The sequence below is a fragment of the Thamnophis elegans genome, chromosome 4, assembly GCF_009769535.1.
Source record: "Thamnophis elegans isolate rThaEle1 chromosome 4, rThaEle1.pri, whole genome shotgun sequence".
In the NCBI taxonomy this organism is placed as follows: domain Eukaryota; kingdom Metazoa; phylum Chordata; class Lepidosauria; order Squamata; family Colubridae; genus Thamnophis; species Thamnophis elegans.
In genome coordinates this window covers 115,879,339-115,906,225 of record NC_045544.1, presented here as the reverse complement: position 1 = coordinate 115,906,225, position 26,887 = coordinate 115,879,339, and the positions used below count along the sequence as shown (strand labels likewise).

The 26,887-nt window shown below is 42.2% G+C and overlaps 2 protein-coding genes across 2 annotated transcripts; one reads left to right on the top strand and one right to left on the bottom strand.

The window, feature by feature from the left end:
• On the top strand, positions 1 to 21,521 carry TRIM54 (tripartite motif containing 54). The gene is made up of 10 exons (XM_032217145.1): positions 1 to 846; positions 8,934 to 9,106; positions 13,252 to 13,423; positions 14,854 to 14,949; positions 15,632 to 15,865; positions 16,096 to 16,118; positions 17,520 to 17,644; positions 18,960 to 19,067; positions 19,501 to 19,554; positions 21,302 to 21,521. Exons 1-10 carry the CDS (start codon positions 679 to 681, stop codon positions 21,310 to 21,312), a joined length of 1,164 nt encoding a protein of 387 aa, XP_032073036.1. The 5' UTR covers positions 1 to 678; the 3' UTR covers positions 21,313 to 21,521.
• Positions 21,522 to 23,762: 2,241 nt separating this feature from the next.
• UCN (urocortin) lies at positions 23,763 to 24,173 on the bottom strand. The gene has a single exon (XM_032215365.1). The coding sequence runs from the start codon at positions 24,171 to 24,173 to the stop codon at positions 23,763 to 23,765; it is 411 nt and encodes a 136-aa protein (XP_032071256.1).
• Positions 24,174 to 26,887: the final 2,714 nt, after the last annotated feature.

The window sequence follows — 26,887 nt, the reverse complement described above, 5'->3', positions numbered from 1 at the left end:
TTCATTTTATTCCTTAGTAGACGCTTGCAATTTGAATTGTTATCTGGTTCCAGTCAGTTACCTGACATCTGGTTATACTTTAGTGGAAGGTCTTTATTTTTATCCAATATGTGAAAAGATTTAATTCTTTTCCCCATCAATACTTGAATCTTACAGTTTTGGATGTAGCACACGAGTATGCCGCTGGCTGCTTCCCCCCAGTCAGCCAGCCATCTTCTGAAGGTGTCATAGCTTGTTGTGGAGTAATGACTAAGTGTCACCTGATCCCGTTGACAGCTGTTGCTTTGCCCCCCCCAGCACCCTTTACTGAGACAAAAATGGCAGCTGGGATTCCATTAGGGTCATGTGGCTTACTAAAAATAGCCCTGTAGGCTCAGGAGAGGGAATGATGTCAGAAAGAAGTCAAGATCTGGACAGGCAAACTAGAAAAAGAGAAGCAAGCTTGGTGGACGGAGGGAAATTCCCCAAGTGGAAGTAAAATAAGAAGAGGCCAAGGTGTAAAAGCCAGGAAAGAGAGAGAGGCCAGCACTGCCAAAGGAGGAGAGCTGAAATAGGCAGGCAGAACAAGGCAGAGAGAGAAGAGATTGGCAAGACAGGCATAGAGACTTAGGGAAAGCTGAGGGGGTCATCCATCCAGCCCATTGGAGTGTGCTGTGGGCAAGAATCGGTGTTGCGGGGATGAACTTTGCCGTGGGCTTCAAGCCGATGCTGGGGACTTCACAGAGCATGGATAACCTGGAGAAGCAGCTTATCTGCCCCATCTGTTTGGAGATGTTCACCAAACCAGTGGTCATCCTACCCTGCCAACACAACCTCTGTCGTAAGTGTGCCAACGACATTTTTCAGGTGAGCAAGAAGCCCAGGAATCTGCTCTGGATAAGCATAAGATGAAAGGGATTCAGGTCGATCTGGGTGATTCCTTTCTAAAATCTGAGCCATTTCTGAGTGAAGGAGTTTTATGATAATTACGTAATAAACGTTATGGTGTACTATCTGCTTATACATACCCATTGATATTCATGATGCTTCTTGAGTAACATAAATAAAGGGAAATATCTGCCTCCCAAAACTTAAAAATGCCAGTGGGGAGGGGGGAATGGAGGAGCAATAGAGAATTTAGAAGCATGAATAATTGCAATGCCAGTTACATCTTGTTTTGTGGAAAAGGACTGGAGTATTTAGGCCAGTGTGTTTGTTGTTTAAGGGAGGGTTTGGAAGGCAAGGGATAGGAAAGACGTGTGTTGTGTTGATCAGGCCCCCCAAAATGGGAGGAGTACAAGACTGGTTGTGAAATTCAGGATAGAATGGCGACACCTTGTATCGGCCTGGAGAGGCCATTACAAGCAGGCCTGAAGGAGGAGGGGGTCTGTTGCCTTTATATGTATCATCAGTGCAGGGAATAAAATTGATGCAATGAAATGCCTCTTCCTACAGTACATTTTCTATACATTCCAACCTTCTGGAGCCATTAACAATGAGATAACCCCATTTGCCCTGTACCCACATGGCTAATACAAAAAAGAACCAGAAATGGAACGAGAGCTGGATGATGAAATGGAACATATATAGGAAGGGGGGGGGGATATCTTACTGATTAAAGTAGGATTTGCGTATGATGATTTTTGTGAGTTGTCTAAGTAGGAGACCGCTGCAATTATCACTTGTTTTATTACACAGTTTGGCTAGGATCTAAAGAAAGTGTAACAGGAGGTGGGCAATGAAAGTTTTAACCAAAGGAAGTGTCTTCAGTCTCATTTAGTTACACATTGACTACATTTATACAACTATGCTGAACTTAGAGACAGTATGGTCTAGTGGTTAAGGCACCAGGCTCAAAAGCAGGGCATCTTGAGTTCATGTCTTAGCCATGAAACCCAGTTAGGTGACTTTGGGCCAGTCATCATTTCTCAACCCAACCCACCTCCCAGAGTTGTTGTGGGGAGAATAGAAGAAGGAAAGTGTGTTGGATATGTTCGCTGCCTTGAGTTATTAGTAAAAATAATATAGGATAAAAATTTATAATTCCTTTTCTGGATTCACACAATACTGCACTCAGATGGATAAAGTCTGTGAATCCTGCTAACTCACAAGAAACTAAACTTTATAACTAGCCTATATTATGCAGTGGCGGATTAAGGCCCATTGGTGCCCTAAGCACTGACAAATCTTGGTGCCCCCCACCCCCTTTGTACATACTGTACAAATCTTCATTGCTTTTTTTTCTTTATCAACTTTGTGGTATCCCCTTTTGCCTGGTGCCCTAAGCACGTGCTTAATCTGCTTAATAGGTAATACACCACTGATATTAAGCAAATGCAGTCACTTTTACCAGGGGGCAACAGAACGGAAAATAAGACCATGACCAACTGTAGCCCTTCCAGATGAGAAGAAAGGGTGGTTTAACAAATGTGGAAATTATGTTCTACAAAAACGATGGAAAGAGCAAAGTAGCTTGGAGAGAATAAAGGATATGGGGAGATTTATAATGTCTGCAAATATAGTATGTAATGATTTATCACACAAAATGGAGCAGACCTTTTGAAGTAATGGGCTGGTTGTTATGATGTCATAGATCTTTTAACTCAACCTGAGGAGAAATATTCTAGTGAGAGTTATTTCATTGTGATAGGCCAGGAGTGTCAAACTCATGGCGTCATGTTGTCGTTACGTGACAACTTTTTTCCCCTTCGCTAAACCGGGGTAGGTGTGGCCACCACGTGATGCATCCTGCCTGTAGACCGCGTGTTTGACACCCCTGCGGTAGGCTTTCTTTCAATGGAGACAAACATTTGTTAGGGATGCCATAATTGATCTAAATCAGATAGCTTCCTAATGGAAAGCTATCCAAGTGATTTCTAAGACAACAGTTCTAAAACTCTGAGAGGGGAAGACACTATAGTTATCCATATTTTTCGGAGTATAAGATGCACCTTTTTTCCTCAAAAAAGGGGCTGAAAATCTGGATGCGTCATACATTGATTACCACACTTTTTGCTTCCCGAAGCTCTGCCCCCTTCACCAAAATGGCTGTGCATACCCTTATGGAGGCTTTCAGAGAGCTCCTGGGGGCTGGGAAGGGCAGAAATGAGAGAAAAATTGGCCTTTTTTTTTTGCCTCCACCCCCCAGTCCCCAGCAGCACTCTATAGGCTTCCATAAGGCTCGGCATGCAATTTTTTTTGACAAAAAAACAGGCTGTTTTTTTGCTCATTTTTGACCTCCCCACCCCCCAGGAGCAACTCTGCAAGCCCTCCCAAGGCTATTCATGCCTTTAAAAAAAAAAAAAAAAAGGACCAGTTTTTGCGAAAAACGGGCCATTTTTGGAAGGTTTGCAGAGTGTAAAAACTTTTTTTCCCTTTTGGAAAGTTCTTTAACTGATTGATGAGAATTACATTGATCAAGTGCTGTGCCAACAGAAACAAAGTCTTAGGTGCTGTAGATTGTCAGCGATTCCCTTCTCCAGCACTACTGTATTTCTCTCTCTCCCCTCCCTCCCTCCCTCCCTCCCTCCCTCTCCCTATCTACTATATTTCTCTCCCCCCTCCATCTACCTACGTACCTACCTACTCTCTCTCTCTCCCTACTTATCTACTGTATTTCTCTCTCTCCCTCCCTCCCTACTAACCTACCTACTCTCTCTCCCTCCCTCCCTATCTACCATATTTCTCTCTCTCTCTCTCTCTCTCTCTCTCTTTCTCTCTATCCCTCTACCTACTAACTTTCCTACTCTCTCTCTCTCCCTATCTACTGTATTTCTCTCTCTCTCTCTCTCTCTCTCTCTCTCTCTCTTTCTATTTCTCTCTCTGTCTCTATCCACCTACCTACCTACCTACCTACCTACACACACACTCTCTCTCTCTCCCTACCTACTGTATCTATCTTTTGGGCCCAGTACTCTTCAACATCTTCATCAATGATTTGGATGAGGGAATAAATGGGGAACTCATCAAATTTGCAAATGACACCAAGCTGGCAGGAATAGCCAATACTCCAGAATATAGGCTAAAGATACAGAAGGATCTTGACAAACTTGAACATTGGGCACTATCTAATAAAATGAAATTCAATGGTGAAAAGAGTAAGGTTCTACATTTAGGCAACAAAAACGAAATGCACTGGTACAGTATAGGTGGTACCTTGCTCAACAGTAGTAACTGTGAAAGGGATCTTGGAGTCATAGTAGATAACCATTTAAATATGAGCCAGCAGTGTGCAGCAGCTGCCAAAAAAGCCAACACAGTTCTAGGCTGCATAGAGGGACAGAATCAAGATCATGTGAAGTGTTAATACTACTTTATAATGCCTTGGTAAGGCCACACTTGGAATACTGCATTCAGGTTTGGTCACCACGATGTAGAAAAGATGTGGAGACTCTAGAAAGAGTGCAGAGAAGAGCAACAAAGATGATTAGAGGACTGGAGACTAAAACATGAAGAACGGTTGCAGGAACTGAGTATGTCTAGTTTAAGATAAAGAAGGACTAGGGGAGACATAGCAGTGTTCCAATATCTCAGGGGTTGCCACAAAGAAGAGGGAGTCAAAACTATTTTCCAAGGCACCTGAGGGTAGAACAAGAAGCAATGGGTGGAAACTAATCAAGGAGAGAAGCAACTTAGAACTGAGGAGAAATTTCCTGACAGTGAGAACAATTAAACAGTGGAACAGAAATTGCCTCCAGAAGTTGTGAATGCCCCAACACTGGAAGTCTTTAAGAAGATGTTGGACATCCATTTGTCTGAAGTGGTATAGGGTTTTCTGCCTAGGCAGGGGGTTGGACTAGAAGACCTCCAAGGTCCCTTCCAATTCTGCTATTGTATTGTATTGTATTGTATTGTATTGTATTGTATTGTATCTCTCTCTCTCTCTCTCTCTCTCTCTCTCTCTCTATCTATCTATCTATCTATCTATCTATCTTTATATCTTTATATCTTTATATCTTTATATCTTTATATCTTTATATCTTTATATCTTTATATCTTTATATCTTTATATCTTTATATCTTTATATCTTTATATCTTTATATCTTTATATCTTTATATCTTTATATCTTTATATCTTTATATCTTTATCTACCTACCTACCTACCTATCTACCTACCTCCTCTCTCTCCCTACCTATCTACTGTATTTCACTCTCTTTCCCTCCCTCGCTATCCCTCTACCTACCTACCTACTTTTTTAAAAAATTGCCTGTTCAAAACCTTATATTCTGCTTCATCTTATACTCTGAAAAATACTGTACTTAATGCTGAAAGGCATTTTTCACTAGCTCAGAGAGTCTTTATTTTGTTTTAAAACTGAGCCTTGACACTGACAAATGATGTCAATCCTGAGTCCAGGAGGTACTTAGTTGTATAGTTTCTGAAAGCGATCACTTTCATCAAGAAGAAATATGCTTGGGTGATAATTCTTTGATTTGAGCCAAGCCTGGCAAATGGCATAAGCTTGCCCACTGCTTTCCTGCAAAAAAATTACTATTGTTGGAGGAGGATGGTTCCTGGTGTGTCTGGCCTTTAAGAAGTAATATTGTATTGATAGAATGGTGGCTTAGTAGGTTAGCGCTTTGCATTTGCTATCCCAAGAAAGTTCTGTACCATTTTTAAAATTAATACAGCTTTCTGTAGCTCACTGGGAGAGATTGAGGGCCATCTGAACAGGTTCAGATGCTACGCATAACTGAGATCCTCAAACTTGGCAATTTTAAGACTTGTGGACTTCAACTCCCATAATTTTCCAGCCAGCATAGCAGCTGGAGAATTCGGAGAGTTGAAGTCCACAAGTCTTAAAGTTGCCAAGTTTGGTGACACCTGACATATAAGATTAAAGGCATCTTTTACCTCTAAAAATAAATCAGATTTAGAACATTTTGTGCAATACAGATATCCCGCGGCTTGCAAACACTTGTTTAGAAACTGTCCAGAGTTACAAATCACTGAAAAAAGTGACATACGACCAGTCCTTGCACTTATGCCACCACAAAATCTCTTTGGTCACGTGATCAAACTTTGGACACTTTATTTATGATGGTTGCAGCATCCCAGGGTCATGTGATTGCCATTTCGCACCTTCCCAGTTGACTTCCAACAAGCAAAGTCAATGACGGATGCAGGATTTGCTTAATGGCCAAGCAATTCAGTGATTTGCTTACTAACCATGGTAAACAAGGTCATAATGTTGGGTGTACTCACTTAACAATCAAGGTCCCAATTGTGGTTGCAAGTCAATTGTACACACAGTAAAACAGCCAGGGCTTTTCTTCCTGACTTAAAAGGGAACACTCTACAGCAAACAACAATTGAAATCTGCCTAGAGTATGGGTGGTGTGTGAGATGAAAGCCACATTATGGGGACACAACAGAAAAAGTGGTTAGCTGGCATTGTTTATTGATGGATTCTAGTAAGGAATGCCATGCTTACCATCCTTGCTAGGATTCTGTATCTAGAAAATTCTAGAAAATCTAAATCTTGATTCTTTAAAACCTGTTGTGTACATACCCATCAACACCATCTGAGTTGTGGGATCCCTTTAAGGCCAAAAAAGTAAACCCTTTTCTGAGAAAACTAAGCAATTTAGTGCAGGGGTCTCCAACCCTGGCCTCTTTAAAACTTGTGGACTTTAACTCCCAGAGTTCTGGGAGTTGAAGTCCACAAGTTTTAAAGTGGCCAAGATTGGAGACCCTTGATCTAGGATATCTCTAAAGGCCAGACACCAAGCTATAGTCTTTAAATTCACTAAGCAAAACAATTTTTAACAAAACTAACAAAAGTGCATGTTTTGCACTTTTACAAAAATAAGGAAAAAAGTAATGTTAATTAGGAGAGTAAGACTACTTCTTTGCAGAGGAAGAATAATCTGTGCATGACCAGTGCCACCTAGAGGCCATACATAAAATATATTGTGTAAGATTTTGAACTTTTGTTTGGTTCACTCTACTAATAAGCCAAATTCGGTGTGTTGCAGGAAGCAGTGCTAGCTTTTTTTGTTTTTGCTTCCTTATATAAATATGCCCAATTCTTTCAAAGTTGACTTTTTTTAATCTGTTCAAATATGCTGCCTTCTTCTTGAAATGCACCCCAAGCAACAAAATAGAACTGGTTTGTGATCTGGACACACAATAATCTTTTAAAGCAGATGTGTGACTTTACTACTCATCCTTGGCGCTTTTACCAAACCAAATCCCCATTTGCTTATGACTTTATTCATTTACACCTAAATGCAGTACTTTAAAGATCTGGTAAATTTCACTCTTGGTTGGGACCTTAATTCCTTGTCTACGCAATAACTCCTTGAATCATAATTCTGTCTTCTCTAGTATCATCTGTTCTTCTCATCTGTGTGAAGGTCCACTTTGATGACAGTTTCTTGCTCAATCTCTAGGTTAAAGATCTTCTGAATGTTGCTTTTTAATGCAACTAGGGAAAAATGAATATATGGAACATTCTTATACTCATTGCATTTAATTCACATAGAATAGAATAGAGTAGAATAGAATAGCAGAGTTGGAAGGGACCTTGGAGGTCTTCTAGTCCAACCTCCTGCTTAGGCTGGAAACACTTTTAACTACATTGTGTTAAAATACAATGAATTGACTTCTTGCTTCCCCCATCCCGCCCCCCCAAAGGGCTGTCCCTGGTATAGCATTCACAAGTAAGGAAACTCTACACAAAGTTTTCATGCATTTAAATAGGCCCTCAACATATTAATTTATAAAAAAAGATTGAACTGTGTCTTGCATTGGATAAAGGCCTACAGCACTCTTTCAATGTCTTTCCTTCAGAAGAAAAAATGTATTAATTTGTTCCTTTGAATTAAATGGAGTATGTATTTTAATGTAATGTATTTTACCTACAAAATTACTTACAGAACTCAAACTGACAAATCAATGCTTTTATTCCGAAGAAATCTGTTTCCTGGCTCAAGTTTCACTTCAATGCTCTTTGCTCTAATATTGGAGCAGGAGAGTCTATAGAAGCCAACTGACCCCCGAAGGCCCCGTGTGACATCCAAGAGTTTTCAGTGTAAACAACAACAGTTGTGATTTTCAGACTAGGATTTTATTTTTTAAAAAAATACATTTTATAAAATTTCTTCAAAAGCTAAAATAGAAAAAACAAAAATAAAATTTGCATTAAAATGTTTCTAAGAATGTTCCTATTTGTTTACTTGTTTTTATAGTTTATCTATCTATCTATCTATCTATCTATCTATCTATCTATCTATCTATCTATCTATCTATCTATCTATCTATCTATCTATCTTACATGCTGCCCATCTCAACAAAGATGATTTTAGGCAGCTTACCAACATTGAATAAAAATGCCATATAAAACATTGAAATGAATAAATGGATAGATATCTTAAAATTCAAATTTAGCTAAAATTAAAGTGACCAAGATGGAGACCAAAGCAGGGAGCAATTTGCCCTCAGGGCGGAGATGGGATGTAATCTAATTTAGATGTTTATTTATTATTTAGAGGACCTCTTTCTTCAAGTGCCCTCATTTTATCCAAACTTTTAAGAGCCCTATTGAAGGAGTGAGGTTGTCCCATTTAACTGTTGCACTTCTTAGTCACTAAATCATCATCCAGCTGTCTGAATATAACCTAGAACTCACATGTGAGTTGGAGAAGGAGTTATTATGCTATGCATATGGTGAGTTACTCTGGCAAGTTGGACATGGGATGGCTGGGAATAATCATTTGCCAATGTCTGCCTATAGCAGTGATCTCTGCAGTTGCCAACTCTTGTAATAGTAGCTGGTAGAGGACCTATTTGCATGACCTGTCCTGGGACAGAGGAATGTCGTTGGTGTTCAAATGCCTTCCTGGGTTTCTATTACTGATTCCTAGAAGAGCCACATTTCTAACAAATGGGTAAGTAAGTAGCACTGAACCTCAGAAAAAATCTCAACTTTCCCATCGCCTCCTTGCCAGGCCTCCAACCCCCTGTGGCAATCTCGTGGATCTACTTCAGTGTCCTCAGGAGGCCGATTCCGGTGCCCATCCTGTAGGCATGAAGTGGTGCTGGACCGGCATGGAGTTTATGGCTTGCAGCGCAACCTTTTGGTGGAAAACATAATTGATATCTACAAGCAAGAATCCTCTCGGTGAGTTACGTGTAGAATCCCATAATTTCTGTTTCAATACTTGGTGGTAGTCATTCTGTACCTAAGATGTGTGTGTGCTCACACACTTCTGTTGCTTCAAAATCTTTGTGTTCCAAATGAAGAAGCAGAACCAGAATTTTCCTTCTGATCACTTCAACTCTCTTTCCTCCCTCAAGGCCTGTCACAGATTGAATCCTTGGCTGAAGCTCTCAGGTTTTATCCTTCCTAATTCCTCCTCATCTTCTTAAATGCTTTTCTTGCTTTCATAAGCATTTTTCTACTTAATACATCTGGATGTGTATCAACCAGTACATCTAATACATTGTTGGCTCTTTCTCGGGGTGGGCTTCTAAAATTTCAGCAATGGATTCTCTGCTTGGTTGCTGGGTGGGCATGACCATGTTGAACCTCCTACACCACAGCGGGAGGCCCATTTTTCCCCTCCCCAAGCCTCCATGTGGGCCCTGCACTGACCTCGCATGCAAAATGGGCCGCGTGGAGACTCCTGGGGGGGGGGTGACGGGGGAAGGGCATGGTGGGGTTTGGAGGTTCTCCGAACCGGCCATAATATTAGCTACAGGTTCTCCCGAACCTGAGCAAATCCGTAGCAGCCCACCCCTGCTCTTTCTAGAGCAGAGTTCAAAGTCTGTGAAAGTTAGATAGAGCCATCTCTCCAAAGCTAGAACTTGTTTTTCAGAAAGGTGTGTTAATACTGATATCATTTCTCAGTTCTGTATTTGCATAGTATTTCAATATTACTGGATTATTGTATTCATAATCTCTGGTGGCAAGACCAGTTTAAAGGTTAGGCTTCTTTCACATTCCTGGCAAGCAAAATTTTCCTCTCACTTTTGCAAATATTTTCTCTTTCATACACTATTCCAAAAAAAGGGAGAAAGCAGTAATAATAATGATACAACATAATATGTGATATTTTTGAAAAAAATGAAGGCATATCTCTGCCCCCCCCTTTGTCATGTTAATGACGTATTACAAGGTTTTCTTTTTAAAAATAATTTCATTAAGCATTACAATTCTATAAAAACTGACTACCAGAACTTAAAAGAGTGGAAAAATAAAAAATGTAGAAAAAGAAAAAAAATAAGAATACAGCAAAGAAAAAAGAAAAATATAAACAAGCCCCTTCCCCTCTTGTCATAATCAGTACAAACAATTTTAATAATTTATCACCTCTTAAAACACAACAAACAATTTCTTCATTCCATACTTCGTCTCGTACATATAACAAATCCTTTGGCCTCATCATTCAGTCTTGGTTAGCAAAAGTCTACTAAGGATTACCAGAAATGACAATTTATCTCTTTTAACCTTGATCAGAGAAATCCATTTTATCTATAAATATTGTATATCCTTAAATCTTGGCAGTCAGTCCTAGTCAGCAGAAATCCATTAAAGATTATAAAAAATAACAAATCTATTTTAACTTTGATCAAAGAAACCCTCTATTCCATTCCTTTTATTTTTAACTATCTATAATCCCATCAATGTCCTATGGCTTGTTTTTTTTTCTTTGTTGCTTCTCATAAAATCCTTCAGGTCTGTTTTGTAATTCCAATATAAGAAATGTATCCAAGTTGTTTTTTATTTGCCATTTATACATCCCTTTTAATTATTGAAAAACTGAATTAATTTGTATATCTAATGTAATATTTTTTCATATCTTTTTTGAATTATTTTAAAATCCACTTCTAGATTGATATCAATCTTGTCCAGTTCATCTTGTTCCTCTTCCATAATATCTGAACACAGTCTATCTATAGTGGCAGACACTCCTAAAATTAATTTCTGCATCCATTGTTCAAAAATATCCTTTGATATGTTTAATGTTGTTTTGTATTTTACACCATTCTGAATCGCAGTGGCACAGTGATTAGAGAGCAGTACTGCAGGCTACTTCTGCTGCCTGCCGGCTGCCTTCAATTTAACAGTTCAAATCTCACCAGGCTCAAGGTTGACTCAGCCTTCCATCCTTCCGAGGTTGGTAAAATGAGGGCCCACTTTGTTGGGGGCAATATGCTGACTCTGTAAACCGCTTAAGGAAAGCTGTAAAACACTGTAAAGCAGTATGTAAGTCTAAGTGCTATTGCTATTCTGTGTGAGTAAGTCAATTGTAATTTTTAATTGTAATCTTTAGTTGCCTTTGGTTTCCTCTAGAGTCCCCTCAAGCTCCCGTCTTATTGTATTTTCTTTTAAGAATTTAAAAACACAGAATTTTCTCATGGGAAGGATTCTTGTAACAAATTTCAAAATCTGATTTCAAATCCATCTGTACCTTTAGTCCATTCACTGTATAACATTCTAATTGCTGTTCTGCTGATTATCCCTCCCTCCCCCCACAACAATTCTTTTGTTCTTAAGCTTATCTTTGAAACTTATTTTGTTGAGGATTAAAGGGAACTCCCCCAAGTGCATGTTATAAGACCTTTCGATCAGAAGGTTCTTAATAGTTGAAAAGCAGTAAAAAAGCAATTTCCATAAATGTTTAAGAAATGAGCCTTGGCAGAACTTTGTGTCCATAATATAGACCGGTGATGGCTAACCTTTTTGTCCTTGTGTGCTGAAAACACCTACCCACAATGCAATGCATGTATGACATACACCCCATTCATCCCGTACCCCTATGCATCAATGTGTGACACCCCACTACTACCCCCGCACATACACACACACCACCACCCCGTGTCTCATTTTGGGCCTAGCAGGCCTCCCTGAAGCCTCCTGGGACCAAAAATGGGTCATGGGTGGGGTACCGCACTCTCTCCCCACGGCCCGTTTTGGGCCTAGCAGGCCTTCCTGAAGCCTCCTGGGACCAAAATCGGGGTATGGGGGAATACCCCCCTGCGGTCCCCCCGCCCCCCCCATGCATGTGCGCGTGACCCCTCTATCCCCAGGCATGCACGTGCCCCACCCACATGCGTGGCAGAGACCCCAAAATCAGCTGGCTGGCGGGAGGCACACGTGCATGTGCGGTGAAGCTGAGCTGGGCGACGGTTCACGTGCCCGCAGAGAAGGCTCCAGGTGCCACCTGTGGCACATGTGCCATAGGTTCGCCATCACAGATATAGACTATATTGTGGCGGTGAGCTTTATGGAAATCCCTCAATTCCCAGCCACCCGACTTATGAGCTAACTGAAGAAATCTTAGTTGCTGCAGTTTACCCATGAGGAGCATATGTCCACATTGGTTGATGTGGCAATCTCTTTGTCTCCAGAGAGATTTTGCTGGCCAGAATTCAACCTCTGGCAGCTGATCTGTAATATTATCTCTGATCCTTCATATATACGTATCTAGTTTACTATGTCCTCAATGGAACTCATCACCTACCCCAAGGCTTACACAAAATGCTGGGCAAGGAGGTGAGAGAAGAGCCCATCTGGGTGCTCCTTCAAAAGACTGTTCCCCTGACATTGTGATCTTCAAAATTGCCTTTGGATTTGGTTCTTTTTTATGCACTTACAAAGAATATAATTCTCTAAATGCCTAACCTAATCTAAACACAGTGCAGAGGTGTATTTAGCCAGTTCTCTCCAGGCGAACCTGTAGCGGCAGCTGCGGGAGGCTCCGCCCACCCACCCTGATGTAATGAGCAAGCACTGCGCATGCACAGAAGGCGGTGTACATGCACAGATGTGGCACATGTGAGTGAAGTGCACGCACGCACACGCTCACATTTGCAAACCAGTAGGGAAGGTAAATAAATCCCACCGCTGACGCAGTACCAAGAAAATGGCTAATCTCATCAATAATTTGAATCACATAAAAGCTATTAACATTGTATTGCTACCACTAGCCAAAGGAAGAATCATGGTAGCTAGGTGTTGATGGTAGAACCAATGGCTTGGTTGTCTCTTGATCACTGTATGTCTTTTTTGGAACCAAGCTGAAATCCATCTCCATCTGCCCACTTTCACCTAAACTTCTGTTTGGAACACTAAGAGCTAAAGTATTTTCCTTTGGAAATAAAAATTGGACCTCTTGGCATGCTGCACTATATTTCAAAAAGGAGCACATCTGTTCTCATTTGACATGATGACCTTAAGAAAACTAGAAAGGTTTTGAGCCAGGATAGGTCATTTTCCGGGGATTCAACATCCCTCTCAATCTCTGTTTATGTTGTGGCCAGGCCTCTCCATGCCAAGGCAGAGCAGCAGCTGATGTGTGAAGAACATGAAGAGGAAAAGATCAACATATACTGCTTGACCTGTGAGGTTCCAACCTGCTCTATGTGCAAAGTCTTCGGAGCCCACAAAGACTGTGAAGTGGCTCCTCTGACCAACGTTTATAAGCGCCAAAAGGTACAAGGAGTGATGGTGGGGAGAGAAAGAAGGGAAATGAAAGGAGAAGGTCCTGCCTTCTTTCTACTCATAGTTTCTATTTGGGACAACTAGAGCAAAACCCTGAGTTGGGCAGTTTGAGTTTTGTGGGGGAGAAACATGTTACACATGTTAGATGCTGGTGCCCAATTTAGCAGTTAACATTATTGTGATCCTGGCCTGATATTATGGCTTAGAATGTTGGTTTCCAAGTTAGCTGGCACACAGAGGAATTGCTAGCACCATAAATGACCTATTCATGCATCAGGTGTGTTTATGGGTGTGGAGGAAAACGCCTGGCTCATGAGCACCAGGTAGTGTTGATTGGGGCTGTTCTACTTCTCTGCTACTTCCCTCCCTACTTCTTCCTTGTTTTCTTGGAGTAGAGCCCATCCAGGGTGGGGCTTTCAGTTGCCTTATGACTTGCATTATCCTCTTCCTTGATCTCAAGAGGGAAAAGATTCCCTAAAATTACTCCATCTGACCGGTTAGTCATTATGTTGGCTGCACAATCATGCAATAGAAGCAGAAACATGTCCATGGGCCCTGCACTGTCACTTTCCTCTCTTCTTGAAGACCTACATAGAGGCTAGACTTTGGAGGAAATGGATTTTGAGACTAAGCCCTGATGAGCCACAAGATAAGTTCATGCAGCCTATGAGTCTATAGCTCATCAAGGCTTCGCCTCAGAGTCTAGCCTCTGTATCTTCCAGTGAGACATTTCAAGTCTCAAATGAATTTGAATAGTTTGTGATTTGGAATATTTCCTTAGTATGTAATGTGATCTAAGCATTACAATATGTCTATTACAGTAAGCTTGTATATTTGCTAAGGCATGACAGGCTTTATGTCAGATTTCAATCATTGCATTCGTGGCACGACAAAACCGCGGTCCACTAAAGCGCGCCCGATTAAAGCGCGTACCTGACGTCATCAGCAGCGCGACAACAGCGACCGCGGAGAAAAAAGGGCGCTTTAAAACGTGCTTTGAAAGCAAGCCGATTCACGTTAAGGTAAGGGTTAGGTTTAGGGTTAGGGTTAGGGTTAGGTTAAGGGTTAGGGTTAGGTTTAGGGTTAGGTTAAGCGTTAGGGTTAGGTTTAGGGTTAAGTTAAGGGTTAGCGTTAGGTTTAGGGTTAGGTTAAGGGTTAGGTTTAGGGTTAGGTTAAGGGTTAGGTTTAGGGTTAGGTTTAGGGTTAGGTTTAGGATTAGGTTTCGGGGGTTAGGTTTAGGTTTAGGGGTTAATTTTAGCTTTAGCGCTCACAGCGTGCTTTTTTCGTCGCGCTGTGATGACGTCAGGTACGCGGATTCGTCGAGCGCGCTTTAGTCGACCGCGGTTTTGTGGTGGAACCATTGCATTTACATACCGGTAAGTAATTTGAGCTCATTAAGTGTCACCTTCCTATTTTTGCAGGGGGAGCTGAGTGATGGCATTGCCATGTTAGTGGCAGGGAATGACCGTATCCAAGCCATCATCACCCAGATGGAAGAGATCTGTAAAACTATTGAGGTGAGCATTGTTTTTTGGGATGCTCTCAAGCGATGTTAATTTCTTCAGGATTTGCCAATACAGGTAATCCTTGATTTACAATTATTCACCTAGTGCAGTGTTTCTCAACCTTGGCGACTTTAAGTCCTGTGGACTTCAACTCCCAGAATTCCCCAGCCAGCTGGCTGGGGAATTCTGGGAGTTGAAGTCCACAGGACTTAAAGTCGCCAAGGTTGAGAAACACTGACCTAGTGACTCTTCAAAGTTACCATGGCACTGAAAATGTGACTTATGACTGGTTGTCACACTTACTACTCTTGCAGCATCCCCATGGCCACATGATCAAAATTCAGGTGCTTGGCAACTGGTATTATTTATTCACTTAACAGCTGCAGTGATTTGCTTAACAACTTGGCCAAAAAGGTTGAAAAATGGAGTGCAACTTACTTAACAACTACCTTGCTTAGCAATGAAAATGTTGGACTCAACTGTGGTCATAAGCTGAGGGCTACCTGTAAGCTTCCTTCTTTCTCCCGTATGAAAGTTGGAGAAAAGTTGGAGCCTTCTGGGAGCAAATAAGAGGCAAAGCAGGAAAACATACACTTGCAGTACTTATTGACCTCATGATACCATTTAGTTAACTTTAACCTGTGGTGGAAATAGTACTTTTAAAATAATAGCTCACCTGTTCCCTCCCTGGCAGGATAATGCTCGGCGACAGAAGCAACATCTTTGTCTGCGCTTTGACTCTTTGTATAGCATCCTGGAGGAACGCAAAAAAGAGCTGTTGCAAGAAATCGGACGAGAGCAGGAGGAAAAAGTCCAAAGGGTGCGCGGGCTCATCCGGCAATATGGGGACCACCTTGAGGTCTCCTCTAAGCTGGTTGAGTCAGCCATCCAATCCATGGAGGAACCCCAGATGGCCCTCTATCTGCAGGTGCATACAGGTGTGACAGGACAGGGTGGGGGAGCAGGGTAAGCCTGGAGCCAGATTAAATCAATCAGCAAGAAGCGGGATATGCTGTCAGATTTCTTAAGGATGGACAGGTAAGGGAGGAGAAAAGCAGGACCCTGCTTGCAACTTGGAAGATTCAGTGGTTTAAAACTTGGGGATATCCTTGTTTTCTGCTTCATTGATGTTGAAGATTCTCTCTTTTTTTCCTGCAGCAGTCAAAGGAGCTGATCAAAAAGTGAGTAGAAGCAACAGGAGCAAAAGTCCAGGCCTTGAGTCTTAATATCAACCTTCAGTGGCCCAACTGGCACTCAACAGCACCACACGAGATATCAGAGATCCACTTTTTCTTGTGTATTTTTTATTTTATTCACAAGATTAAAATACAAAATGCAAAGAAAAATTAACAAAGGCAAAACGAAACTAGACAAAAGCATTTTAAAAATTGTAGTTAAATGGACAGAAAAACAAAAAAAACCACTCCTAGTTGTACAAATATATTGCAACAAAAATAGTTTTCCCTCTTGTGAAACAGGCCCAGGATTTATACCCTTCCGCATCTATTTGCAACTCAATCTGATGTGTCACACATTATATACATAGAGAAAAAATAGTTAACAGGTTAATCAACAGCAATGTTAAAGAAAGATTCACTTCTGATTTATCCCTACTTGATTCTTTGATCCAGTTAGGCTGGTGTCTCTCTCTCCAAAACGCACAAATTTGTGATTTGTTAGTTTAGGCTCATTGGAATCTTCCTCTCCTTAAACAACCACAGCAGTGGGATTCCTTCTGGATTCAGGATTACAGCCAGTGCTGTAGATTTTTCAGGTTGATATGTTAATGTTATTCCAAAGCATATCCATGCTTAGAATTGTGGAAGCCAGTTTCTGAGTCACACGGGAATCTTTCTCACCATAGATTTTTGTCAGCTAAATATTAAGCCCAAGACTGAAGAAACAGCTTCTGTTTGCTTTCAGTAAGATGCTGCTGTAAATTAGTATTTAGATTAAACCACACAATCTCTCGATAGGACAGAGCAATACAAACAACAGCAGAAAACATATTTTCTTATCGCTTTCAAATATTTGTATCCTACACAAACATTAACCAATACTTTATATGTTTTGAAATAATAGGGAGCTCTTGCTTATGCTTCTTCCCTACCTCAGTTTAACTTTACTTGCATTTATGGAACATTTCGATGGAAGTCACAATTGGCAGCAGTAAGCCATGATACCTGGCCTTTTCCTCAATTCCCCCAAAATGCTATGCACAGCTGGGATGCATACTTTCCAGGATCTTGATGGGGACAGTTTTGGAAGCCATTTCAGCTGATGTCTTCAATTCATTATTTGCTGGAAGCCAAATGGACAAAAATAGCCAAACACATTCACACTGTTGTCCATTTTCCAGGATCTTGATGGGGACAGTTTTGGAAGCCATTTCAGCTGATGTCTTCAATTCATTATTTGCTGGAAGCCAAATGGACAAAAATAGCCAAACACATTCACACTGTTGTCAGTTTTGGAGAGAAAGGAATCTTTTCTTGCCCACTGCTGGTTCCCATCTCTATTTATTTTTTGGTGAAAAGAGACATGCATCAGATAGATTTCACCATGCCTCTTATTTTCTGCAGGATCACAGACATGTCCAAGGTATCCATGAGTAGCCGGCCTGAGTCTGGCTATGAAAACATGGACCATTTCTCTCTCAATGTAGATCACGTTGCTGAAATGCTGAGAACTATTGAATTTCAGACAGGTGAGAGTGGCTGGATTGAAACATCTTGCTGGAGTGAGGGGAGAGGATGCATCCACTGCTGTTCCTTCATTTGGGTGCCATTCTCTTTGAGTTTTTCATTAACTTACACATTCCCTGTCTAAGAAGGTATTTGACACTAAGGAATTGAAACTCTAACTCTTAACTATGTAGGGTGGAAAAGTCTGTATCTAAGGAAGAGGGCATTGAAATGAAGGATATTTGAAGACTGGAGAAGAAGGAGCCATGGTATTATTGGTGGATGGGGATAGATTGAATTATTTAGATTATCTCAAAGAGAATGACCCAAACCATTTTGAACTTGACTCAACAAAATCCCTCAGCCTCCTAAGTAGAAATAGCATAAAATGACAAGTCGTTTTTTGGACCATTCAGTGGTTAAACATCAGGCATTTGAAAGCAAGACTGATGTGTAATCAGGTAATTCTGCAGACCCACAACATTTATATAGTTTGGGGTTTGAAGGAAATTCATATTTGGCTCATGGTGCAATAATCAACAGCAACATCAACCCAATAAAGAATTTTGTGACTTGTTCAGACAACATACCCAAGAAAGCTAAAACCCTAATGTCTATATCTGAACAAGATATAAAACTAGCATATTAGGCAAATCCAGAAAACAGACCAGTAACCAGGTGATACATGCAGTCCTACATGCTGGTGTATTTGGGAAAAATAAAACAAAGTTATTTTACTTTAAACTTTTTTTGTTGTAAATTTGTATCACAGTCTCTTTTAAAAGTGAATTTCTGCATGTCGTAAAAGGATATAATTGAGCTAGATAGGATATTAATTTGGACAACAAATTTACACTAAGACTAAAGGACTTTCTTTATTCAGAAAGATTAAAGGATTTGGTTTCCCTTTTGCTTGTAGCTTAGAGTTGTCTTCTGAAAAATGTATTTGGAACACGTATGACTTAGGAAGAAAATCATACAAAACCTATACAGTAATCAATCATCATGTGTGGAAGAGGCGGATTGCAAATTCCAGCACTACCGGTTCGCTTTTGCGCGCACATGATACTTCTGCACATGCACAGAAGTATCTGGGTGGGTGGGCGGAGCCTCTCATCGCCGCCACTCCTGGTTTGCCTGATCTGGACCGAGTCAGGAGGAACCCACCTCTGATGTGTGGGGAACTGAAGCATATTTTTCAGAGGTCTGTCTACATAATGGTAGCGTTCAGAAAGCATATTGGAAAATCTGTGTTTAGAGATTCAAGATAGATGAATAACACAAAGTTGTCATTTTCACATATGCCTGCTTCCCACCCCTACCCTGCTTACCTTTCAGATATTTCTGGAGAGGAAACTGAGTCTGAAGGAATTATCCCAGAAGGAAGTGGTGAAGCTGGAGAGGAGGACCATCCAGAAGGATCGGAGGGGCCTGAAGGAGCAGAAGGTGAGTTGAAAAGCTGAAATGAGAGTTGGGTAGGGTTGTAATGAGTAGCTCTGACCTGCCTAGGGATGCACTGAGATTTTGCTACTACAAGACCTTGATGAGAAAGTCCAAATGATTTTTTCTTCCCACCTGTCCTGTTAAGCCCCAGATTTCTTAGAAATGTCCTCATTATAATCTACCCAATATTAAGAACCTGCAGAAGAAAACATCCTCAGAAATTATTTTAATATATTTAGCTTACTTAAGCACAGGTGAGCTAATAGATTAAAATAATGCCTGAGGGATGGAGTCACATATAATGGAAGTGGGGCTATTTTCGCTTGTTATTTTATAATCACAGTTCTGAGCCCTTCTGTCCTTTCCTGTTGAGTTAACCTCAGCCTTAGCTGTGAAATGTAGAATCCTAATGTCATGCATCTTTTTCTCTCTCTAGATGGAGAGAACCTGTCTCGATTCAGACCAAAGCCACCTAATATACAACCTCGGGGTAAGTCTCCCCTTCTCCTGGACAGTTTCTTTAATTGGCAGAGAATGAGAGTGCCAGGAGGAATTTGAAAAGGAATCTTCAGGAATGAGCCCCAACAACCAGATGTTCTCTTGATGGGATGCTTACATAGAAAGTTTCTAGGGATGATCTGAATGGAATTTTCTACCATGTGGTCGATTCTTTTGTGTGCTTTACCTGGCACCGTGCTATAGAGAAGACAATCGTGACCCGTCAAAACCGCGGAGGACAAAATTGCGCTCGACGAAAGCGCGCATGTGACATCATCACAGCGCGACGAAAAAAATTAAAAATTTAAATAAAATTAAAATTAAAGCAAGCCAATTCACATAAAGGTAAGGGTTAGGTTAAGGGTTAGGGTTAGGTTTAGAGCATTAGGGTTACGTTTAGCGTTAGGTTAAGGGTTAGCGTTAGGTTTAGCGTTACGTTAACAGTTAGGTTTAGGGTTAGATTTAGGGTTAGGTTAAGGGTTAGGTTTAGGGTTAGGTTTAGGGTTAGGTTTGGGGGGGTTAGGGTAAGGTTTTCGCTTTATTTTTACATTTTTCGATCACAGCGCGATGTTTTCGTCGCGCTGTGATGACGTCAAATGCGCGCTTTAGTCGAGCGCGATTTTGTCCTCCGCGATTTTGTGGTGGAACCGAAGACAATAGCCTAGCTTCTTTTAATCATAGTCTTTTTCAATGACATGAAAAAGGGTGAGGTGGAAACACAGCGAAAAGAAATACATCCGTCAGCCAGAATTGGAGGAAGGGAATAGAGCAGGTTCTACTTTTTCCAAAGGAGCAGGAAATAATTTTGCTTCCCAACCCAGAAAAAGTGGGCAGAATTCTGGTAACTTATGACTGTTTAAGGGGACGTGGTGGCTCAGTGGCTGATGCTGAGCTTGTCGATCAGAAAAGTTGGCAGCTTGGAGGTTCGAATCCCTAGTGCTGCATAATGGAGTGAGCTCCTGTTACTTGACCCAGCTTCTGCCAACCTAGCATTTAGCAATAGCAATAGCAATAGCAGTTAGACTTACATACCGCTTCATAGGGCTTTCAGCCCTCTCTAAGCGGTTTACAGAGTCAGCATATTGCCCCCAACAATCCGGGTCCTCATTTTACCCACCTCAGAAGGATGGAAGGCTGAGTCAACCTTGAGCAGGTGAGATTTGAACAGCCGAACTGCAGAACTGCAGTCAGCTGAAGTAGCCTGCAGCGCTGCACTCTAACCACTGCGCCACCTCGGCTCTTTGAAAGCACATAAAAATGCAAGTAGAAAAATAGGAACCACCTTTGGTGGGAAGGTAACAGCGTTCCATGCACCTTCATGGCCACATGACCATGGAGACGTCTTCGGACAGCACTGGCTCTTTGGCTTTGAAACGGAGATGAGCACCGCCCCCTAGAGTCGGGAACGACTAGCACATATGTACGAGGGGAACTGTTACCTTTACTTTTATGATTGTTGATCTTTGGCTATTTTGGATCTTCTTTCCTGCTCCTCGGCCTTTGGGTTTTCCCTGGCAAAGTTTCTCCCAGCGTTCACCCTCTTTTTCCTTCCCCCAATTCTTAGCTTTCTGAGTGTATAAAGGAATTAAAAGAAGAGGATTTGTTACCAGGAAAGGATAGTGTGCCCATTAGTGAGTTTTCTTGCTTTGACTGGGACATTCACAAGACCTGGATCAGCTGGGGAGCACTCTGGTGCATTTTATTTCCCACTGGATGTGTATCTTATTTTTTTCCATCAGGCCAACACTGAAAAATCACTTGAAGACAGAAGCAACTGGAGAATGTTCCGGTCAGCCCCAATCCTATGCTTCTTCCTCGTCTCCAGCAGACTTTTTTTTTGCTTCACTAAATTTTCTTTCTCCGTGCATCTTTTTCTTGCTTCCTTCTATGCTCCTCCTCTCCCTATTGCATTTGGCTTTTCATTTTATGGAGATAATAAAGTTGTGAGTTATTTGCTAACAGCAATTCTGGCAAGGTTCATTGGGTAAGAGAGATTCTGTTGGACCCCTTTCTTTGGCGGAAAAAATGAAATTAATAGGCATGGTTGGTGAAATTTTCCATAGGGCGCTCATTCATAAACGTCAGCATTTATCATTCACAGAGGCTACCTGCTCTAGTTCTTCACTCCCTGTGAAGTGGGGAGGGGGTGTTAAACCACAAAGGGCAGCTTTTCCCCAACTCATCAAGGGCTGGCTAAAATGTTTTCTTGTGTTGGGAAAAAAAGGGTCAGCCATAGGCATGGTTTTATCCTGGTTTAGAAACACTTCACTCTCAACCCCCCCATCCTATTCTGGGGTTAAGAAAGGGGGAAATTGTCCTATCCTTTGAACTTGGATGAATCTAAATATTACTTTGACCAGTTGCAAATTTACACTGAGTGAGGAAAAGTGGCATCTCTACATTTTGAGCACTGACTAGGCGGCATGTACTGGAAGTGGGCGGACAGAACTAGAAATAAAGAATTAGGACACCAGAAGAGGAACAGAATTCCTTGTCTAACTGGGTTGGAACTGACTAAGGAAACACTGATGCAGTATAAAAAAAAAACATAGGAAGAAGGATCTGGCAATCTGTCAAAGGGAAAAAAGACCTCATTTTGCTGGAGAAGTCCTGCTCTGCCTGAAATGTCTTCTAACTGGCTTTTTAGATAGAAGGAATTGGTGGAAAAGTCCAGTTCTTCCATGGATGGGAGGTATGTTGGAGCAGGAGAACATCAAAAGTGGAACTCTGCCTTCTGGTAGATACAACTTTAGTGAGATGAATGGCCATTTACATTATTTACATTATAACAAACTAGGAAGGGAGTCTAATCTGCTTTCCTGACCTGCTGTTTTCAACTGATCAGAGTGCCCTCCATCTAGGGAAAAGGCAAAATGTTGCTCATTGTTAGTATCAGCATCCAGCCCAACAGCACCAGTGAAAAGATTGATTTGGAAGGCACTTACACTTTTTAGCGGGTCTAGGCAGTGCCGCTGTCCATGGTGCTGCTCTTGAAGTTCGAGTACTGTACAGCGAATGCTCCATGGCAAAGGAGTCAAGGGAATTTGTGGAGAGAGAGGATCAATGGGGAATTGAGACACCCCCTATAGTATATATGGTGCTTCCATCTCCCAGTCTAGTTGACATGAAACTGCTCAATTCTAGTCTATATTTTGGGTTGCAATACAGTGTTCCCTTAGATGGAAAGAGTACTCTGGTTCTGAAAACATTTGGATTTTACTTGAGTTTAGCTTTGCATAGGATCTGACCAAAGTTGACCTGGGGAATCAACAATCTGATTCAGGCCGCCTTTGGCCTCAAGACCCAAGTTCTGCCTGCATGCCTGTAAAGCAGATTGAAATAGAGACACATCTGAATTTGTAGTTTCATTACCAAGACTAGCATTTTACTTTCCTCCATCAGCATTCCTTTACTTCTCCAAAGTTGATTAACTTTTAGTAGTGTTGACCTATAGTATCAGGAGATCAATTCAACTTGATAATACATGCATAGCATGGTTCATTTAATTTTGGTTTGATTGCTGGGTTTGCCATATTTCAAACCCAGACGATTTGTTAACACCGGTTATGTAATGTGCAACCGCAGAAACTGTGTTAATTCAGTAAATCAGTGTGATGTAATATGATGCAAACCCTTCTACTGAACTGAAACCTTTTCAAGGAAAAGAATCAAGAAAGTCTAGTTGCTTTTTGGGACCCTCTAGTGCAGGGGTGTCCAAACTTGGGAACTTTAAAACTTGTGGACTTCAACTCCCAGAATTCCCCAGCCAGCTCTCTACCTCCCACAACTTTAAGACTTGTGGACAGTCCACAAGTCTTAAAGTTGTGGAAGGTCGAGGGCTGGCTGGGGAATTCTGGGAGTTGGAGTCCACAAATCTTAAAGTTCCCAAGTTTGGACACCCCTGCTCTAGTGAATCCAACAGTTATATATATCAAGACAACAAACCCTGACACCTCACAGCTCAGGTAGGACCACCAGGGCAGCCCAAGACACAACCTCACCCCTCATCCAACTTAAATCAACAGCCCGCACTCAGAAACCGTTTGACGCCCAAGAAGTTTTATTTCATAAAAACAAATGTCTTCTGCGAAGGCGCCGGAGTTGGGATCAAGCGATGCCGAAGGAAGTGCGGGGCGATTCCGTTGCCGGCTTTGGCTCACAAAGGCGAGGGCGTCCCTTGCGCGCCCTCGCTTGTCCGCTTCACTTGCCTACCGAGTCCAAGAGTTGCCGGTTCAACTCCGCCTGGGCTTGCTGGCTCTGCGCCCGGGAGATCTCCATCATGTGGCGGAGGAGATGGAAGGTGAGGTCGATGGAGAGCGGCGGCTCGTGGCGTTTGAGCCGGTCGCTTAGCTCAGCGAGGCGTCGGCGCAGCTCTCCCTCCGGAGAGAGCCGGTGCAGGGATCGCAGCAACAGGCTCGCCACGTCTGGCTCGGGAGCAGATCGCAGGGTCTGGCCGGATCCGTCGCGGTTTTCCTCGGGGAACCGCAGCCGCAGGGTCAGGTCGCTTTCCGCGCTGCCCTCGAGGTCGAGCGCTGGTCTGGCTCCGAGGGACACTTGCAAGAGCAGGAGGAGCAGCGAGGCCAGGAGGCTGGGCAGCTGCGCCCGCCTCATGCTGAGGCGGTCCGGGCCTGGTAAAGGAGAGAGGGAGGTCTTGGAGAAAGCGAGACCCGGACAGCTGGCACTGCCAGAGTGACCCAGGACAGGGAGCAAAGCCACCCACCTTCCCCCTAAAAGTTGAGGAGAATCTGGGGAACCTGGCTAAGGTCTACTGGAGAGATGCTCTCGTAAGCAACCGGACGGAGGACCACATCCCGAGGACATCTCCAGCCCTCTCTTGGCCAGCCAGTGCCAGTAGGGGGTGACACTGAGCTGGTAGTCGCAGCACCCGAGGGCTGACGGGGGTTGCTTGGAGGATCGTCAGCCTACGCTTCTTCTTTTTCCCTTCCCTCCCGCCTCCCCCTCCTGCCTCAGCCTCAGGTGGAAGGGAAGCAACTTACCGCGATGTGTCCTTGCGGAGCCGGGAAAAGGGTGCTCGGAGTCGCTGGCGGGTTCTTTATATAGAGAGCGAGCCGGGAGATCCATTGACGTCAGTGAGGAACATGGACTGATTGCTGATGGTGCGGGCGGTGTCCCCCGGTAGACCCTCTTGGGACCCGAGTCTGGGTGGGAGAAGGTGTCCTTGTGCTTTGTTAAAGGGTGCCTGCTCTTCCCACTCCCACTCGGGATTATTTCAGCTCTCCTGCAAGTCGTCTCAGAGTAAATTCACTCTTTACAGACCTAGTTTTTCTCACCTGCTTCCCAGGTTCTAAGACTTTGGTCCTAAGAATGCTGGAGTCATTCTCAAGGCACTAATGCCAGGGAGACCAACTGAGCCCCCTGAAAGTGTTTGTGACTCCCTACCCCCTTCCGTGTGTGAGCTCTATTGATAGACCAGCTTTTTGATATTTTCATTTTTTCTCTCTTCATATAATCAGTCTTGATACAAAGCCTCTATCTTCAAACATGCATAAATCTCAACCTTGAGTTGGATGAGTTAGAAGATGCTCCGGCTCTCACTTAAATGAATTAATATAAGCCGAAGCTGTGATGAACTTCAAAACTGATTGACAGACAAGTAATTCTGATTAGTCTGATAAAATTCCATAGGAAAGGGTCAGGAAGCAATGGGTAGGAATGTAAGTGAACGTGTCAGTTTTAGCTGGCAATCTCTCTAGCATCTTTGAATAACAGCATCTTAATAGACCAACCACAGCCCATGCAAGAGAGAAGGTGTTGTGACTAGTAAGCAGATCTGAAGAAATGGGCAGACTTGGCCAGCCAGTTGAACTCTCTTGAGGGGCAGTAAGGTAGGAGAGGAGCGAAAGAGGACATACACACAAAAAAGACACCAAACTATGTCTGGAATTTTAAATATTTAATAAATGTATTATTTAATAAATGTATATGGCTATCTGCTTGCCAGTGTAACTCTGGATAGCTAATTAAAAAAGACAGACATACAATTCAGTTGTCAAACAATGTTTCATCAAAACAGGCACATCTAATATCTCATCCCAAATTTTAGAGAGGAAAAAAAACACGTTTTTAATACCTTATGGAAGGTAATAAGGAGTGGAGGGAAGATTATTTCAGAAGGAAAGAACTACTATGGAAAATGCACAACCATGACCAATGGTGGGATTCAATTTTTTTTTACTATCAGTTCTGTGGGCGTGGCTTGGTGGGCGTGGCAGGGGAAGGATACTGCAAAATCTCCATTCCCTCCCCACTCCAGGAGGTGGTTACTGCAAAATCCCCATTTCCTCCCGATCAGCTGGGACTCTGGAGGCAGAGAATAAATGGGGGCGGGGCCAGTCAGAGGTGGTATTTACTGGTTCTCCGAACTACTCAAAATTTCTGCTACAGGTTCTCCAAAACTGGTCAGAACCTGCTGAATACCACTTCTGATCATGGCCTTGAATTGCATCTTGAAGCTTATTAAGAGATAGCACAGTGCACAAAATAGTCATGTTAAATGGCCATATTGTGATCTGACCCACTGCATTCTGAACCAGTTTGTTTCTGGATATTCTTCTAAGGCAGCCCCATTTAAATGCATTGCAGTAATTTAACCAGAAGGTGCTAAGATCTAAATGATCAGTAGCAGAGACACCTGATCCAGGGGCAGATACAATTGACATATCATTTGACACATCAATTGAAAATCAAAGACAAAAGCCCTCCTGGCTATAACTGCCACCCATTTCTTGACCAGGATTTGGAAGTGCAAGAACAGTTGTCCGGTGAGTCGGACAATTTATCCAAACAAGCTAACAGTAAACAACAGTCCAATCAAGGAATCACCAAAACTACTTTCACTAACATTGACAGGGCAATCCCCTAGTAAATAAAATGTGAGTAACTCCCACTGTCTATTACTACTGATGATATTGCCTGGTTTGGTAATGAAATGTCTTCAAGAAAACAACCAAGCTCAGAGAGCACCAAGGACTAGATGCAGGTCCAGAAGTTCAAATTATCCTTCTGTGGACACTTTATGTGAAGATCTAGTTTTCTTCTCTGAGAAGGCTCTAATACTGACAAAGGTGGGAGGAAAGAGGATGGAAAACAGCAAGGCGGATGAACTCAGTGATGGGGGTGCTTTTGGAAATGCTGAAGGATCAACAGGGACAGAGTATCATGGAGAAAACCTATTGATGTTACTTAGAGCTGACACCACCTTAAGTGCACAAAATTGTGGTTGGACATATTGTGGGAATATGGTCATTATGCCTTAAGACAATTGAGCCACAATAAAGTTTATTTGTTTGGATATTGGTTATGCA